Source organism: Condylura cristata, unplaced genomic scaffold, assembly GCF_000260355.1.
Source record: "Condylura cristata isolate star-nosed mole 26May11 unplaced genomic scaffold, ConCri1.0 scaffold00007, whole genome shotgun sequence".
In the NCBI taxonomy this organism is placed as follows: Eukaryota; Metazoa; Chordata; class Mammalia; order Eulipotyphla; family Talpidae; genus Condylura; species Condylura cristata.
Genome location: NW_004567108.1, coordinates 17699298 through 17718482, shown reverse-complemented (window position 1 = coordinate 17718482; position 19185 = coordinate 17699298). Strand labels below are relative to the sequence as shown.

General features: G+C 41.8%; 1 protein-coding gene across 1 annotated transcript in view; it reads left to right on the top strand.

Annotated features, from left to right (window-relative positions):
- Nucleotides 1-16243, top strand: part of LIFR (leukemia inhibitory factor receptor alpha) — a 40310-nt gene extending 24067 nt beyond the window's left edge. The window contains exons 12-19 of the mRNA XM_004678105.2: nt 843-1056; nt 2620-2799; nt 4536-4637; nt 5411-5578; nt 6209-6370; nt 7199-7292; nt 8882-8960; nt 9287-16243. Coding sequence (XP_004678162.1) covers nt 843-1056; nt 2620-2799; nt 4536-4637; nt 5411-5578; nt 6209-6370; nt 7199-7292; nt 8882-8960; nt 9287-9910 — 1623 coding nt within the window. The 3' untranslated portion in view covers nt 9911-16243. The remainder of the gene's footprint in view (nt 1-842; nt 1057-2619; nt 2800-4535; nt 4638-5410; nt 5579-6208; nt 6371-7198; nt 7293-8881; nt 8961-9286) is intronic.
- Nucleotides 16244-19185: the final 2942 nt, after the last annotated feature.

Sequence of the window (19185 nt, the reverse complement as noted above, 5' to 3'; positions counted from 1 at the left end):
AGATCGATGAAGTACACTGCTGAGGGGAGCAGCGGGCGGGTCAGGAGAGGTCTGCCACGCCATGTGGTCACCTCCGGGGCAGGCGGGGATCGAACTCCTGCAGAAGTAGCTTTAGCTTTGCCACCAGGGAGGGCCAGATGTGATTTTATTTTTACAAAACCACATCGCGGCCCGTGGAGCTGAGCAGGCTGGGCCTGAGCAGTGCCCTGGTCCGCGTGGCCCCTGTGCCCGCCGCCTCCCCTTGTCTCAGACTGAAGACGCCGATTGCCCTCAGTTGTCTGTCAGGCGCCCCGAAGTGTAGTGGCGACTGCACTTGGTACAGACCACTTCAGTGTATTATTCACATGAGAGGAACATCTAACCAAGGGTTAACAACACTGAAGTGACTCAGCTTCTGACGCCAGGGACTCGCTGGGCAGTGCTGCTGCTCGTAGTATTTGGAGGAGCAAAACTAAGTTGTTTGGACCTGCTGTGCCCCAGGGTGTCCTACAAGTGTGCCGGGAGGTGGTGCTTTGCTGTCAGACTCCGGAGCCCCAGTGGGGAGGGGGCTGAAGACGTGGGCTCATTCGGTGGGAGATGCTTCTGAAAAAACGTGACGATAAGTGTCGTTTCGTATTTAATATCCACATTTCCGTGTACACACATTGCTTACAGCAGGGTGGTTTTTCTTCTATATCATGTTCCTGATTTATCCCAGTCTTGGGAGTCCCCTCTGTGTTTTGTGCTCAAGCAGGTTCATCTCCTCTGACCTTACCTTGGTAGCGTGGTGTCCAGATGAGGATGCATGGTCTTGTCTTGCCACCATCACTTTATAACACAACTCGTTTTTCTGCTTTTCCTAGCCTTTGCCCATTAATGAAGCTAATGGAAAAATACTTTCCTATAATGTGTCTTGCTCATCACATGAGGAAACACAGTCCCTCTCTGAGATCCCAGACCCTCAGCACAGGGCAGAAATACAACTGGATAAGAACGACTACATCATCAGTGTGGTGGCAAAGAACTCAGCCGGCTCTTCCCCACCTTCTAAAATAGCCAGTATGGAGATTCCCAATGGTGAGTTCAGAGGGTGAGGCCAGGGTGATGCAGTTTAGAGGTGTAGGCCAGCTTGCTTCTCATCCCCTCACTGCTCTTAACACCTGAGCAGGAACAGACAGACTCAAGGCAAAGGCTCACGGGAGGCAGGTCAGTCATATGGCACAAAGCACCTGCACTGACGATCCAATCATTCCTGTGTCCAGTTACTTTCACTACAGTGTCAGAGACTTATGGGGAGTTGCCCTGAGGAAGGACTAGTGGGATCACTTGCTCAAACACTGTTCTCCTGGCCTCTCCAAGGCCCCAGGTCGATGCTGTCAGCAAGGCTGTGAGCTGCCTTCAGGACAGCTCTGAAAGCCATGAGTTTTAAATGGCCACTTGTGCCTCTTCGGGTTAACTTCCCTCAGGGTCATCCCCTGACCCCCCACGCCCACCCTCCCCCTCTGTCCTGCCACCAGTATCAGGCACATTTCTATGACCACCCACGCCTAGAAGAAAGAAAGTGGCACTAGTCAGGGCCCTGTAAGTGAAACTTTCCAACTCCTGCTTGAGGTTGTCTCTTACTTGAGGGGATCTTGCTGCTTCTGTTAGCACAAAAGAATTAAGGGGGAAGGAAGAGGGAGCACCCATACCTCAGAGACCAGGATCGACCAATGCCCGGGATGCACCTCTGGGAGGAGAGGCCCTGGGCAGTGGTGGGGGGCGCAGAGAGAACAAGGGAGAGGGAAGGGCGTGTGAATCCTGCACGTGCTCAGTGTGTTTTATTGCTCTCACACCACAGGCGATAGCTCTGTTTTATTTATTTATTTTTAAAAATTTGTTTATTTATGCATACAGAACTGGGGTACAGGCTAGAGATGCAAGGGCGTTGAGAGGCTTCACCCAGAGACAGAGCGGGGAGCAGAACAGGCAGATCAAGGAAGTACACTGCTGAGGGGAGCAGTGGGCGGGTCAGGAGAGGTCTGCCGCGCCATGTGGTCACCTCCCAGGCAGGGATTGAACTCATGCTGAAGTGGCTTTAGCTTCTCAGTGCTGTGCTTTAACCCACTGCACCACCAGAGAGGCCCAGCTCTGTTTTCTTTTAATTGAAGATCTGTATTCTTGCCTATGCCATGTTTTTTCTGAGGAGATAGTAATTTACAGCCCAGACAGGGGTTTAGCTTTCAGGTTGAAGTTCCAGAGCAGATCATTGTTCCGTAAGTATTTCCTGGTGTAACAACTGTACTCGCACCCTCCGCGGGGTCCTATGTGCCATCCCTGCCAAGTGTACCCCAGTATCCTGCTCCCCCCTCCTCCCACACCCGCCCTCCCTGACCTTGAGCCTCCAGCCTCAGGCCTGCTGACCTGCTGCCCGGTCCCTGGGGCTGCTTTGTCACTTTGTTCAGCTGCATATCAACACGTATTTTTAGAACAAAAATAACAGAACAGCACTTGTAATAATGCTTATGTTTGAGCTAGTTTGAGCACTTTTACCACTTCTGTGCAGTGAACTAATTTTCATAACTGTTGGCTCATTTGCCTGAGATTTACCTTCTAGGGTTGTTTTTATCACCAGTAAAATGCCTTCCTCTCTTGTTGAAGATGATCTCAAAATAGAACAAGCCGTGGGGATGGGAAATGGGATTCTCCTCACTTGGAATTACGATCCCAACATGACGTGCGACTATGTCATTAAGTGGTGTAACTCATCTCGGTCAGAGCCCTGCCTCATGGATTGGAAAAAAGTCCCCTCCAACAGCAGTGAAACTGTAATAGAGTCTGGTAAGATAAACCAATATCTGTCATTCAAAGTTCTGAAAAATACGTATTTTTTAAAAAGAGCAGCACTTGGTGCAGCCAGGGGCAGCTAAGTGATGTTCCCCTTACCTGCGGGGCAGGTGCGGATTGGTTTCATGTCTTTGGAAGGTGATCATGGGGTCTAGGTATGGATATTGGCATCTCCTTTGATGTGATAATTGTCTAGGAATTCATTTTAATAGTCAGAGAACAACACAGATTTACATCTAAGCATGTCTCACCACAGCAAAATGTGTAACCATAGAAACTGAAAATAACCCAAATAACAAATAAGATAATGAATAAATGATGTACATCTGTAAAATGTAGTATGTACTTTAAAACTATGTGGAAGATTTAGCACTGTATGATGGCCGGGAGGGAAGAATACACTGCTGACTTCTGAGCAGTGGCGTTCACTCAGCGTCCTGTTGCCTTTGTTTGCCTGGGGTCTAGGGAGAGACCCCTTGTGCAGGACATGCACCCTTTTAGCACCACCCCAGATGTGAGGCAAGGGGGCGTCAGAGTGGCATCGACCATGTAGTGGGGGCGAGTCCGCGTCTGCCTGACGGCTAGTGAGCCAGGAGCAGACCCCGTGATGGGGACTCAGTAACCAGCAGCCTAAGCCTCCCTTGTTCTGGAAAATCAGAGCCTGCCTTCCACGGTCCTGGCTCTCTGAGCAGCCGATGATCAAGGGTCATGTCTCCACGCATGGGAACTCCGGAACTTGCAGTGCTTGGTAGTTGGGGCTTCTTGACATCAGCCCCTTCTGGTCTCACTGACATGTTAGTGAAATTCAGGAGAACGGGCCACTGTGATGACCTCTCTCCCAGGATGCAAGTTCTGCTTGTTCGCTTTTTGCACTGTTTAAAAGAAGGGTTCGGCCCATTCTGTTCTTTAGATGACCATCTGTGGGCTCCCATTATTTCCTGGTCTCCTTCACATTATAGTGGTCAGGCAAGCTGCCCCTGGCCACCCCACCTACCAGTGTGCTATAAAGAGGAGCAGATTGAGGCTCTCTCTGTTAACATGGAGATGTCCCAGGAGAATGGAACTTTTAGTGTCTACATCTTGGAGCAAGCAGTGGGTTTTGTCTAATCCAGAGATTACTAAGGAAGAGGTTTGCAGAGGCATGATGTGGCCCTGGATGAGTTAGTAAACTGAGCCTAGATCAAATCTGGAAGAATCCTTCCTGGCTTGATTTTAAGGAAGAAAACAAACGCCTTGATAGCTAACCTGTCACATCAAGCATTCCATGGCAATGGAAGCAAATCTGATTGTCCAGTTTTTAGTCTCATTTTGAAAATATTTGTGTAATTTTCATACAAAGAAATTTCTTTAAAGACTTGTTTACTTATGTATACAGAACTGGGGTCCAGGCCAGAGGTACAGGGGCAGTGAGAGGATTCATCAGAGACAGAGTTGGGGAGCAGGACAGGCTGACTGATGAAGTACACTGCTGAGGGGAGCAGTGGGCGGGTCAGAAGAGGTCTGCTGTGCCATGTGGGTCACCTCAGGGGTGGGGATTGAACTCATACTGAAGTGGCTTTAGCTTCTTAGTGCTGTGCTTTAACCCACTGCGCCACCAGGGAGGGCCCCAAAGAAATTTTGCTTAAATTAGCTTTGGAAATTTCAGAATAAGTTATCAATTTGTATTTCTAAAATAATTATTCATAGCAACATTTACTTACAAGAGTTTACTTACTGTGTTCATCCTATAGATCAGTTTCGAGCAGGAGTGAGATACAATTTTTTTCTGTATGGATGCAGAAACCAAGGTTATCAACTACTACGCTCCATCATTGGCTATGTAAAAGAATTGGGTAAGTTAAATGGGTTTTAAGTTTTCTTAAGCATTCAAGGTAGAAGTTAAAGTTGAAAACATTTTCAAGATCCAGTTCTGAAATAAATTGAATGTAGGTGTTTTGTTCAAGGAAAGGTCCGAGAATAATCTATATGATAAATATAAAATTACTTCTTTAATTACTTACTCTTTTTTTGAGATTTATTTATTGGTAGCATACAAGAGCTAGGATGTAGATCAGAGGTGGGGGTGGGGGTGAGAGGATTCACCAGAGACAGAGGTGGGGAACAGAACAGGCAGAGGGACTGAAATACACTGCTGAGGGGGGCAGTGGGTGAACCCCTTGCACCACCAGGGAGGCCCTGATTACTTATTCTTACTCCATTTGTTTACGGTTTATATTTCATGACTTTCTTAAGAAAGTTTAGCCTGTCACTTGGGTATCAGCAGTACTTAACTTGTTTCTTTATGAATTTTTAAAGATATCCAGACTTGTGAGCGAGTGGGACATAGCAGCGAAGTCTATCTCAGTAGCCACTTAAGATTTTGCGTTAGTTACTCCTCAGATATGTATTATGTTTGGAAGTTGAGAGGTGTGTCTTTGTGTCTCTGGTTACTAGCATATAAGCTTCACAAACATATTTGTGATCACAATCTCTCAGAGTTTGTGATAAAATTGAAAAGAATTTTGCTCCCAAGTTGAGCTACCTTTGGGGCTGGAAATCTCATCAAGCACCAGTGGCTCAGTCTGCAGGAAGCTGTCCCTCAGCATTGACTGTTTTCCTCTTCTAGCTCCGATTGTTGCACCAAATTTCACTGTTGAGGATACATCTGCAGATTCCATACTAGTAAAATGGGAAGATATTCCTGTGGAAGAACTTAGAGGCTTTTTAAGAGGATATTTATTTTACTTTGAAAAAGGAGAAAGAGACACATCTAAGATGAGGGGTTTGGAATCAGGTAAGCGGATTTCTAGAGCCGTGAAATTCCTCCTTAACTCCCAAAAGAGAAGACAGAAAAGGAAAGCACCACTAAGTAGCTTAGTACTGGTTTCCAGATTGAAAAAACAGAGGCATGACATTGCAGCAGTCATTTTATGAATAAGTACAGTCAAAGGCATCAATGTGTGATAAATGATATGAACAGTCTGTCAGGAATCACCTGCGTCATTTCTTTCTGAAGCCTTTGATTATAAGCCCTCAAGGCCAGCAGCATCCTGATTGGTGCTATCTGAGGCATGGTTGCGCCTGAGGGAGGCTACTTAAAAACAAAAGACAAAGAAAAGATCTTCCTTTTCATGTCATAATAATTATGGTGGGATTTTGTGTGTACTTTAAAGTAACATAAAAGTGACCTTTGTGGATGACCTCTTGCTGTGTAGACATTATTCTAGAGAATGTCTGTTCAGCTTCCCGTAGCCCTTTGAGTTAAGCTGTGATATAGCCGTGTCACAGAGGGGCTGGAGGAACTGACCCAGGTGGGACTTTCCTGTGGCTCTGGCCACTCCCAGATGGGGCATGACAAGTGTGCACAGCCATGTGATAAAAATGGTGCCAGGATCAGTAATCATATTCTTTACTTTAAAAACAGGTCGCTCTGACATAAAGGTTAAGAACATTACTGATGTGTCCCAGAAGACACTGAGAATTGCTGATCTGCAAGGGAAAACAAGTTATCACCTGGTCTTGCGTGCCTACACGGATGGTGGGATGGGCCCGGAGAAGAGCATGTTTGTGGTGACGAAGGAAAACTGTAAGTGGGATACTGCATAGAGCAGTAGTTAAATCATAGCACTTTCGGCAGGTTGGGTTATGTAGCAGCCCCCATTTTCTAAAGTTTCATTTTTATCATAGGCAGGAAACAGTGTTCAGAGGCCATGAAATAGCTTCATATTAATCCTTGTCAGTTATTGGAAATCATTTCCTAATTGGATACTTAAGAATTCAGTGAACGTCTGGAGTTAATTCATATTTAGGTTCTATAATGATCAACCTGTAAATTTTTTTGTCCTAACTACTCTATGATTTTCTGCATGTTCAGGAAACAGTGAGAGAAATATCCTAAGGAATCTGTGGAGTGTATTACTTAGTATGTTGAGATAGAAAACAGAGAATTGGGAGGATTGAAGAACTTGGCTTTAAGTTGACCCCGGCTCGCACTCTGCCACAGCGTGTTGAGAGCACCCACAGTCTTCTCACAGTCACGAGACTGTGCCCCTCATGGGCACTTTTGACCCCACAGGGCCATTGGCAACGTTGGTGAAATTTCTGGTTATCATAACTAGATCGTGCTTGGAGGCTAAGGGATACGCTGACCTCTGTCCCCAGCACAGTAAAGACATAACTGATCTTACATCTTAATAGCACCAAGGTAGAGAAGCTGGTTCTAAGGAACTGATGTATTAGGATCAAAATTTTTGCAAGACTTTCAAAGGTCTATTTAAATATTTTTTAGTGTCCCTGGAACAGTTAGATTAATTTCTCTTCAAATAATCCACCAACTTAAAAATCTTCTCATATAATCTAATTCCAAGCCTTGCACTAAAAATGATGATTTTAGTATATGCACAACTTTTTTCAGCTGTGGGACTAATCATCGCCATTCTCATTCCCGTGGCTGTGGCTGTCCTTGTTGGAGTGGTGACCAGTGTCCTTTGCTATCGGAAGCGAGAATGGTAATGGTACCTGCATTTGCTCTTGCTGCTTTGTTCGTAAAGGCATGACTATTAAGTGTGCGTGTTATGAAATAATGGTATCATTTTTGGTTGAAACTAGTAAAAATGATTGTTTTTAGTTCAAATTAATATTGGATTTTATACCAAACAAGAACGTGGTATATTAAAGTTTTCAAATTAGTAGAGTAAAAATGTAATTTTCCTCTGTTGTATTGGCTAATAATTTAAAGTGATAGCTATATGCAACGTTAAATGTTAATGATTAAAAGCTTCATGTTCCTAGTAACCTTACAAAAATCTGGTCACTTACTCAGGTATTCAACAAATATAAATGATCTATGTAAAGGGAACATAGTGAACAAATAAGCCTTGTCCTGACAGACTTACAGGATTGTGGGCATGCTGCACACTGAGCCCATTGTTGACCAATACATACATAATCATCCAATAAATACACTTTTGCAGAGTGTAAAGAGGGTACAAGGAAGGGCACTGGGTACCATGAAGGAAGTAGCAGGGAAACATATCACTGAGGTAGTCAGCTGAGACTTCCTAGCAGCGTCCCGAAGAATAAGGGCAAAGGGAAAGAATTTTCCAGCCCAAAAGAATAACATCTGCACAGGCCCAGAAATTGGAGAGAGTTTGATCTTCTAGAGAAAGTAAGATCCACTTGTTGGGGTGAGACAAGATAGTAAGGACGGAAGGTGAGGAGAGGGAATGTGAGGGATAAGGTGAGGTGAGGTGACAGGTGAGGTGAGTGAGGTGAACGGGGCTGAGCCGTTGAGTCAGCTGCACAGCAGCTGTCATGCACTGACGCAAATGTCTTCAGACATAGATGGCCCTCCCTAGTCTTAAAAAAATGTCATCACTTATATTAAAAAAGAGAATGTATTCTAGCGATCCTGCCATGTAAGCCATACATAGTAGCTTAGGACTGCAGAATAGCCCATTTTCGTAGCCATATTCTCATTACCAAAAATCTCATTTTAAAAATTACTTCACTACCAAAAACTAAGACCAAGTAATGAGATATTTGTGTTCCAGGCAGTAACAGCATTATTTTTCCTTCAGAAGTTTCAAACAATAAAATTCTTTTTTAATACCTGTAAATATGAGAGGACCTCTTGTGTTTGTCTGCACTTTTTTTTTGCTCAAGATTAATAGCCTGCCTTTTTCTGAGAGTCTAGAGTCTGGGGTGGATAGTGGAAAGCTGCCCAATACAAACATGTTTCCTAAGCAAATGGGTCACACTTAATCCTGTTTGCAATATGTATGTTGGGTTAGCTGAGTAATACTTGTATTTGACTTTTGACTTGATAGCACAACCACCATCTTAATGCTTCACTTTCTATTTTTATAAGATATTGTTGTTCTAGAACTAGGTGTGTTACTTACAGTTTTCATACAGGCGCTTCTGTGTGCATTCTTCAGAAAGCTCTCAAGAATGAACATACTGAAATTAGTCTTCCATTTTTTATTTCTGATGTTTGTTAATCTTACAAAATGTCAGAATAAGCCTGATGATTTATGAATTTATCTTACTGGTAATCTTATGTTATTAAACTTATTTGATCATTCTTTATTTAAAGGATTAAGGAAACCTTCTACCCTGATATTCCAAATCCAGAAAACTGTAAAGCATTACAGTTTCAAAAGAGTGTCTGTGAGGTAATCCTTTATTTTCTTACCTATATCTGTGAAGTACTGGCTTCGCTGTACTTTATTCTGTCTACTGCGAAAAGTCATTAACATGTGAATGCCATTCTTAGTAAAGCATCTTGAAAAAATAGCAGTGCTCTTAACATTTGCTGAATTCTTAAAGTTATTCATTGTATATTGTACTGTGCTCCTTTTTCCACTAGTATTAATAGCAAGGAAGACATTGATCTGTACAAAAGGATTACTTTGCTCTAATATGCACTATGGAGGGGTAAAGAGAGGTTTTTACAAGCAAATGTGCTAGCCTTCATCACCATTCTTATATTTATTTTTAGGGAAACAGTGCTCTTAAAACATTGGAAATGAACCCTTGCACCCCGAATAACGTTGAGGTCCTCGAAGCCCGATCAATAGTTCCTAAGATAGAAGATACAGAAATAATCTCCCCAGTCGCTGAGCGTCCAGAGGATAACTCGGAGGCAGAACCTGAAAACCATGTGGCTGTGTCTTACTGTCCACCTGTCATTGAGGAAGAAATGCCAAACCCAGGAGTGGATGAAGCCGGAGGGACGTCACAGGTCATTTACATGGATGTCCAGTCCATGTACCAGCCCCAGGCCAAACCGGAGGAAGAACAAGAAAGTGAGCCTGTCGGGGGGACGGGCTATAAGCCCCAAATGCACCTCCCAGTGACGCCTGCTGTGGAAGGCCTGGCTGCAGAAGGTGACCTAGACGGAGCTGCAGGCTACAGGCCACAGGCAGATGTGAACACCTGGCACTTGGTGTCGCCAGACTCCCCCAGGTCCACAGACAGCAACAGTGAGATCGTCTCTTTTGGAAGCCCGTGCTCCGTTAACTCCCGACAATTTCTGATCCCTCCTAGAGATGAAGACTCTCCAAAATCAAACGGCGGAGGGTGGTCTTTTTCAAACTTTTTTCAGAACAAGCCCAATGACTAACAGTGTCCCCTGCCACTTCAGTCTGCCATCTCAATAAGCTCTCACCGCTGGTGCTGCTGTGTCAGCGTGGGTCTCCTGGAGGAGTCTGTGAAGTATTGCTGGTGAGGGGGACGTCACCGCGTGCAAGTTGTATTAAGTATTCCTGTGCTTTCCATGTAGTCCAAAAGCCCAGTAGGGTAACTCGGAAGTTCATCCCACAAAACCCAAGATTTGTGATTCAAGCCAAAGAATCCTCACCACTCTATCTTCCAGAAGCATTTCTAGGCTAATGGCCTAGCCCACACGTGAAAACAAATCCCTCAGCAACTGTGTTCTGTTGTGTTGTGAATGGTTTTCCCATATGTACTCTGTGGAATTGCAAGTGGATTTGCAGGTGAGGGGAAAATGTCACAAGTAACAGATGACCTCTATTTGCCCGACGTTTACTCCATTCTAGATGAAAACCAAGCACAGCTGTTAAATCTTTCAAAATTATTCGCCTCTGTCCTCAGCATTTACAAAAATGAATATAAGGTTTAATGTAGTGACAGCCATTTAGTGTTTAGTTTGGCAAAGTGTGCTGATTTCCGTGCCTACTGTATAATGGTTACCAAATAGTGGTCTCAGGGGTACAAACTTGGAAAAAGAGTGTGACACTGACTAGCCCTCACTAGAATCACTTTCTCTTGCTTTGGTAGATTCTCTGAACCTTGTTCAGCTTGTATGCCAGCTTCCTGTATTGCAATCAGTTGCCTTAATATTGCAAACTTAAATATCTAAGACTGTTGTGTTGTTCTAAGTTTTTAAAATATTGTATTTTTTTTTTTGGTAACACGGTCAGTTTTATAATTACACAGCATTTTCAGTGTTACTCATAAGCCTATAATTCCAGTGATTTACTGTTTGAGACTACTAAACAGTATTCAGTGGCGTTAACGTTCCAGTAGGTTCTGATTGGCTTCCATTTCTCCGAGAAGCCTGGATCATTGCTCTTTGACCCCCACAGTGAGCTTTTCTCTTGATCTTGCATCTTGGTGATTCCAGCCTCTTAAACAATCATCAGTTCAGATTATTTGATCTGGTCCTCAATTTTTTAAGTACAAAACTAAAAAGACAATGCTTCCTCTAGGGACAGTTACTCAAGGGCTACTTTATGTGACGTGCTGGTGGTCAGTGGGCCGTGTCACGGTGTAAGTGGGAGCAGTCATCCTGTGAGCAGCCAGGTCACGTGTCTCAGCACCCTGCCCCCCCTGTTTTCCCTAGAATGAAGGTGGTCTTTGGAAAAGGAGAATGAAAAACAAAATGTTGTATCTTATATTTTCTCTGGCCCTGGATTGTTTGTGTATTTTGACTTTTGGTTGTTAAGACAGGATGACTTGAGAATGTGAAATAGCTGAGTCAGTCAAGATATGCCTGTTTTTCATCATCTGAGGTTCTGTATTTGCAGATAACGTATTGCACATGATGCATCAGGGTTTTTTTTTTCCCTAACTCATCATGTGTCTTTATAAAAACCATGTTGTGGAAAAATCTACTGGGTGACAAGGAACAAAATCTATTTAGGTACTCTGTTTATGAATCCTGACTTTAGCAACTAGAGTTCAGCTAAATTCCTCGGCTTCATGATCTTTGGACACGTGGAATGAAATATAATTATGTGCACACATAGTATGTTAAAACTATACACTATCTCATAGAGAACTTCAGCAGTGAAAAATACATCAAAACAGAGCCAACCCTTAAAGAATTTGTTCTGCCATCTTTCTCCTCTTGGGCTCTTTGCCTCAGCTTCCACCCCTGACTGAGTCCAGGGACTGCTGTCTCCCCTGCCAAAGCCAACCTTACCTTAATCCTCTTAGCTCAACTCACCCCTCATTTCCTACCAAACTCCAGGTACCGCTATAGAATTAAGTGTTGGCTGAGTTAAAAGTTTGTTGATCTAAACAGTGCTAACCTGAGACCATGGGAGAGAACCAGGAAAGATTGTTTGGATACTTCATCGAGGACTGCCTGGCTCTGGTGCCTTTCTGGTGCCCACCAGCCTCTCCAGTGACCAGCCTATTTGGCTGGTGGTGAACCACACAGAGGGTGTCTTGATTCCTTCCACTCTGTCCAGGACTTGACTGCTGTTCCTGTGTGTAAAGGTGAAGTATGCATTCACTTCTTCCTCCACCCTCTGGGTTTCCACACACAAAGATCATCTAATGGGAACAGAGTTACAAGAAGCAGAGTAATGTTTTACTAGTCTGGATGAGCTCCATGTGATATGCTTAAAAGAACGTGGTTCAAGTCAGCAGCCAGAACAGGTCTCTGAATTGAGGACAGCCAGTCCACTGTACAGATCGGAAGGTATTAACCTCCCAACCCCTGTGCCACCTGGACAGGTAGGAGCAACACCGCTGGGAGAGGGGAGGGAAGGGGGCAAGAAAACCCACCTCTGCCTATACCCTGCTGTTTGAGGCGCTGGAGACATTGGCAGAAGTGTGGGTTATCCGCAACCTATACCTGCTTGTGAAAGGGGTCTGTAGCTTTGTTCTGTCCAATTGGATTAGCTCCGGTCCCTGGTGAGGGGTAAAGAAAGACTAGAAGAAGGGGCTAGATGTGTTCCCTCCAGCCTTTCCTAACTGAGAAAATAATTGGGAAATCCCTCTCTCCTTAACTACAGCCCAACCGTTGGTTAGAAAATTCTAAATGTATAAACTAGAATTTTTACATTACATGGTTGACAAAAACTGCCTTAGGGACACATTTTCTCATCGTTCATAAGTCAACTCATTTAGAAGCCACTGTCAGTGAAGCTTCCCATAGAAATGGCAGCGGTCGTTAACACCTGAATCTCTTTGTGAGTGGCCATCTTGAACAATATTCACAGATTATTATTGTTAGAAGAAAGACCTTGTACATAGTGTATTGTATGAGTGACATCAGGGTGTGGAAGCCGTCAGAGCCTGGATTTGGGACTGTCGCTTTGAAGGCCTGGGCAGATGACGCATGTAGCGTGTGCTCGGCTGTGAAGGTGCTTTATTCTTGGGGCTTAGCCAGAGGCAGCCACTCACAAAAAAGGTTAAGGGCGGAAATCACAGCCTCACTTTCCAGACCAGCATTATTTTCACGGTTCAGGAATCTGAAGGATTGCTCTTGGAACACTAGTACTGTCGTGCTCTCAAACAGTGGTAAAAGTCAATTCTTAAAACATCCTGCACCTCATATTCTTGTTGGAGCTTAGTCCTGTAATTTCTTAATTGTCTTCAATACTGTCTATATTTAAAGAACGTTGTAATTCTTTCTATATTTGAATAATCTGATTAGTATATGGAAGATTAGTAAATATTTTCTTCCAAAAGGAATTTGAAATCATTTTTATGGTGTTTTGAAATTAAGGTATTCCCTGACCTACCAATATTCAGAAAATGTCATGTCACATTTTTCTACTGCTCAGGCACATAATTTGATAAAATTTTGTTTTAATTGATCCTAAAGTAATTGTTACTGATCTCTCTCTTTGAACCATGTCATTAGTATATATAAGATACCATTTTTTAAATTTTGAAAGTGAAATTGGGCATTTTAGGAGTAAACCTGTGAGGCCGTTAATTACTAAGACAAGGAACATAATGGAAGTCCAGCGAGTGATTTTTTTATTGACTGAGGCCCATTCCGGAGCATGCAAGGACATGTCCTGAAGTTTGGGCAGGTCTGAGGTGTTGGGCTGGGAGACTCAAGTCTACTATCAGGAGTAGGAGTGGGAACTGGGGAGACCCGTGCAAAAACAGCACTGGATACCTTATTTCTCCCTAACCTTGAGTTTTCATTGTTCATTTGTGTTTGGTGGACACACAGTTTGGCACATGTTTGTACCAACTAGTCTGTGTTCTAGCAACCAAACAGTAAATTGATGTGTGAGCTTGACTGATTAACATAAGCACTTGTTCTTTTGATAAATTATTTCTTAAGCTTTTATTTTAAACTGATATTTCCTGCTGAAACAAAGTGTCCATCTTTTATATCCAGAAGAAATTTTTTGCAGAAGAAATGATTTATTTCCAAACTTATGGGAAATGCATCTTTTACACATGGCCAGAGGCTATCACTGGAAATTACTTGGTTTGAATTTGATCAGTGTATTGCTCATGGATTATGTTATCAGGGAAATTAATAATTGTTAAACCTTTTTCACCAGGGTAGTAAAATCTGTACTCTTTTTCAATTAGTGCTTTTGTCTTAACATGATCATATTCATGCTAATTTTAATACAGGTGAATTTTATTGCCAGTGGAGAGGATTAATAACATTCAATTAATTGATATGTAAAACTTCGTTGTATATGATAAAATTCCAGGAGGTGTAATGATTTGATCTAACTATAGCCAAAAAGTTGTGATTATGACATTGAATTACATCAGGATTCCATTACTGACCGTAAATAGCACTTGCTTTTCCCCAGTCAAGAATATTAATGTTTTGGATTATAAATGTCCACGTCATAACAGAATTTATCTGTGCAAGACAACTTCTCATTGTCTGACATTTTTATGAAAATTGAGAGTAGTGTTTTAAGAGGGAAACACTGTTTATGTTCAAGTGCTACCTAAAGAACCATAGAAACAGTAAGTTCAGAAGCTCTTAAATAAGTAAACTGTAACTGATTTAATATTAACCAAATGCAAAGCAGTAATACTTAAGTTCTTTTTAGTCAGCATAATTTAAATACCCTAAAAACCAAAATATGTGAATGGGAAAATAATATTTAATTGATAAGGAACTTTTATCTTCTAAGCTTACCTTTGCAGCCAGTCAGAGCTTAAATTTCTTTTCAAAAAACTAATAACAGACCTTTTTTCTGGTGCACTTAAAACCCACATACTCTGTACATCCAATTGAATGGCTCGCTCGAATATATTGAACTTACTTCTATATTTGAAATGTACTTCCCTTATGACAATTCCATTTTAAATGGGTAACCTTCGATTTCTGAAGCATTCCAGATCTGAAATTATAAAAGATCCAGAGGTTTGTAGGTAGTAACATAGTAATCACTAAAAGGCAAGTTATTAGATTTAACATTGGCATCAGGATTTTGCATTTGATTACAGAAAACAATACCAATAATGATTTTCATAATTTTTTCCAAATATTCTTCCCCCATTTGATTTCAAATACCTTTCCCATTATTTATAATATACTCTGCTGTTTAATTTTTTTTTGCTTCTAGCATAATGATTAGGAGAAATGTGACTATGTTATGAATAGTTGAATACTACACAACAATACACTGCTATTCAGTTCATTGTTGCGGAAGGGTAGGTATTATATGATACCCTGGGATTTGTTTTATCTTACTACTTTCTCAAAAAGGAGAATAGCTTTTTCTTTAATGCTTTTCAATTCATAATTGTTTGAAAGAGAGTAACCTCAATGAGAAAGAGAAACATCTTAATTTTCAGATTATACTTCCTTACAGGTATGTCCAAGGTAAAATCATTGAAAATTTCCAACTTTCCTAGTCGGAATGTTTTCTGTCTCCTTCTCCTTCATTAGCTGGCCATAAATCAGATGTCCTTACGATTCTTAGGAAGTCACCATATTTTTTATTTTCAAAATTATGTTATAATGAATTACTGTTTACAAAATACACATACTGTGAACAGATACAAGTCTTTGTCCTTTATAAGGTTGTTTGTAGAATGAGTGTTTTTTAAAAGGGGATGTTTTATGTTAAATATTTTCAATTTTTTATAAATACTAGTAGTTGTTTACTAATTTTTGTTTCATCAGGTGTGTGCAAATATTGCTGAAAGATAGGGAGAAACTACAGATCTAACACTTCCTTTCTCATTTCTTGAAATGTTTACCACTGCAGGCTATTTTTTTAACCTGAATGATCAGTTGTAAATTCTGTTCCTAAAATCATGCTTAATCATATAAAGAAACATTTAAATCTACTTACACAGGAAGTAAACTATAGATGTCAGTAGGTTTTGTGTCTCAGTCTGATTAACAGAATTCTGAGTTTTGTATGGAATAAAATAACTCCACACACAGAGATGACAACTGAGGTATTTTATGTCTTTTGAAAATTGGGAAATTGTGTTGGTGTTAAAATGGAAAATTTGAACATTTTCTATCCTGGTATAATTTCAGAACTTTTAGTTTCCAAATCTTTTGGAAAATGTGGTTATAGCAAGAATGTAGAATATAAGTAACCTATTACTAAGACACCTTAAATGTAAAACTAGTATGCTTGGCTGTTAACTCTAAAGATGTTACTATGTCTGTTTTTAAAACATGCATGTATTTAACAATTTTACCATAGTATTGTCATGGGAAAAAATAAATATATTTTCTTACAACTTACACTGACAGATTATGGACATTATTTTTTCTTTGATTTGTTCTCTGCTTTAAGCACCTAGGAACAGTGATCAGAGGATTATGACAAAATTAAGAATCCTGCACTGCATTGCTAGAAACTTTCATGGGCTCCATTATCTGTATTCTAATTGCCTGAGAAGTTAGCATAAAAATAGCCAAATGATAGGGAGATGACATAAAACAAAATAGGAATTTTAGAATTTATTTCCTTTTGATGATAACATTTTTTGAGATTCTGGGAATGCAGCAACACTTGTTTCTAGTTTATAAAGTTGGAAATCATCATTGATTCAGCAACATCTTGTAAAGTCTGAAATAATCTTAAATAGAATTTCATAAAGAAAAGAAATTAAGCCTTTAGTCATAGTTAACTTAGAATTATGCAGCGTAAATTCAAATATAAGTGGATATGAAATATAAATGGACCTGGATTTAACTGAAAGAAACTGCAGGCCAATTTTATATTAAGTACACCACACGTGTTAGTAAGGAAATGCTGTAAGAACTCATGCATATGGTCTGCTTTCATGCATATGGTCTGCTTTCATGCGTATGGTCTGCTTGTAGGGAGATCACAATAAGTGTGTCCAGATAGTGAATTCTTGAGCTAAACCTAGCCATCAACCCAGGAACTTTGAAAAGGTCAAAAAGAGGAATGATGTGATTATTTGGGGAAAGAAAACAGGTGTGAATAATTTTTTTAATGTACAATATCCACCATCCCACTAAAATGTTAGCTACAAACTCAAGTTCTTTCCAAGAGCTCAGTAAAAATGAGTTTTGACTGGCCTCTAAATGTAGCACATTACTTCCGCTCTGGAGAGTCTAAGAATAAAACTGAATTGAAAGTTTTTATTCAGTGGACAAGAACCAGGGAGGTTGAAGTAACAAGAGATGTCTCGTGCTGATTTGGGGGTAAAATGGAGATGAATTTACCCTGCAGTGATTACTCTCAGGTTAAAAGAGACAAGGAAAAGCTTTTGAAGATTAAAACCCCTGACACAGAAACCATGTTAAAGGGAGTATAAAGTGTGTTGGGCTCGTCTTTACCTGTCTATGAACCTTGCAAGAGGGGAGACTTTCAGGTCAGCTCAAATTTACATCACCCCCCCAGCTGTTTTCATCAAGGCCACAAAATTGCCCTGTCATGGTGGTAGTAGAATTACGGGGACTACACCCTGGGGAGGCTGTTGGGGGGTAACCAAATATTTTAAGAAAATCAAATAAAAAATAATCAGTAGACTGAGTAAAACAGACTGCTTTCCACAGGGATGGACATAGTCCACCCCTGTTGAGGGTCTGAATAAAACTAAAAAGCAGCAGAGGGAAAAACAAAAGCACCTGGGCTGCAGCCTAAGCCCTCAAAGGCAGAAGCTGTTAATCTTCCTATCATGAGAGGCACTTGTGCGTACACCTCATTCAACTCAACATTCTCCTCAGAGTTGATGAGAGACTTGGAAAGTTTTTTTTTTCTTTTTTAAGATTTTGTTTTTGCGTAGAAGAACTGAGGTGTCGCCAGAGGGGCAGGGGTGAAAGGATTCACCAGAGACAAGTGGGGAACAGAACAGGCAGGTGCACTGAAATACACTGCTGAGGGGAGCAGCTGGCCAGACAGGAGAGGTCTGCTGCGCCATGTGGGTCAGCTCCCTGGCTAGGGATGGAACTCAGGCTAGCTCAGTGGTAGTGCTGATACTTAACCCCTAAGCCATCAGGAGGCCCTGGGGAAGTCTTGAAGAGGCAAAGCATTGAGAATACATGGGCGCTCTTAGTCCCAGACTGTCCAATTACCAGTGCAGACATGCCCTTCAGAAATGTACCTGGAACCTGGTTTTCTCAGTCCCCAGGTGTGGCTTGTTCACTTTCCTGAGGTGATTGATGCAGTTTCCACCCTCAGGGGCCCACTGCCTGGCTCTTGCAAACACCTGGCTGCCATTAGTAAACACCACCTTGTACCTGGACCCTCCTGGAGAAATGAATCAGCATTTCATGCCACCCAGCTCTGCACCCTGGGTCCTGGTGCTGACCTTGGCAGTGTGAAGCAAAGATTGTACAGTTTATGCACAGCTCCTGACAGGCTAGCTATGGGATGCTACAAGTGCCTCCACCCCTTGAGTATCTTCAGGAACACCTCAGACTTTCTGACCAGCACCTGAGGGGGTCAAATGCCTCAAACCAGTTTAGATGCACTTTAGAATATGACTGTCAGTTAGTCAGACAGGTGTTACATAGCCAAAGGCCTGCTAATGTCCAGGGGTGGGATGCAGTGTCGTTTTGACCTCACACAGTAACTTCTTCCATCCTCTGGGCTCAGTGTAAGAGTTGCTGACTCAGAGGAGCCTCTTCCATTATTCTGGGCCCTGTTCCTTTGCCTCCCCAGACCTGAACACAACCCCAGCACACTGGGCTTATGATGTCATTGGTTTTAATTAAATTTTACTACTCACCATCCACTTACAAAACCAAATTTGAGGGATAAAGCTTCACACCTCAACATGTGCTTGTACTTTACTCAGCCACCACGAACCCTCCAGGGCCACTAGGCTTCATATTACACCCTCCATCCCCCAACTCTCTTCTCCTTCCCTTCCTCGCGTATCCGCCATACTTTTTCGCCAAGGTTTTTTCATCGCATTTTGTCGATCTTTTTTCTTTGTTATCTAAAGCTTTATTTGATAACAACAATGGAATAGCCTCTCAGAGCCACTGCATCAGAGCTCAGCAGAGTATCTGCCACATCGCAAGTGCTTGACAAATATTTTTTAAATCATGGTGTTGCAAGTGCTTGACAAATATTTTTTAAATCATGGTGCCTTGATAAAACAAGTGATTGAATGTTTTCTCCCAGGTATAGGAAATATATTACTTTACAGGGAGGGCTGATAGGCCAGGGAAATAGTCTCCAACTATGGAAAGACAGGGCAGTC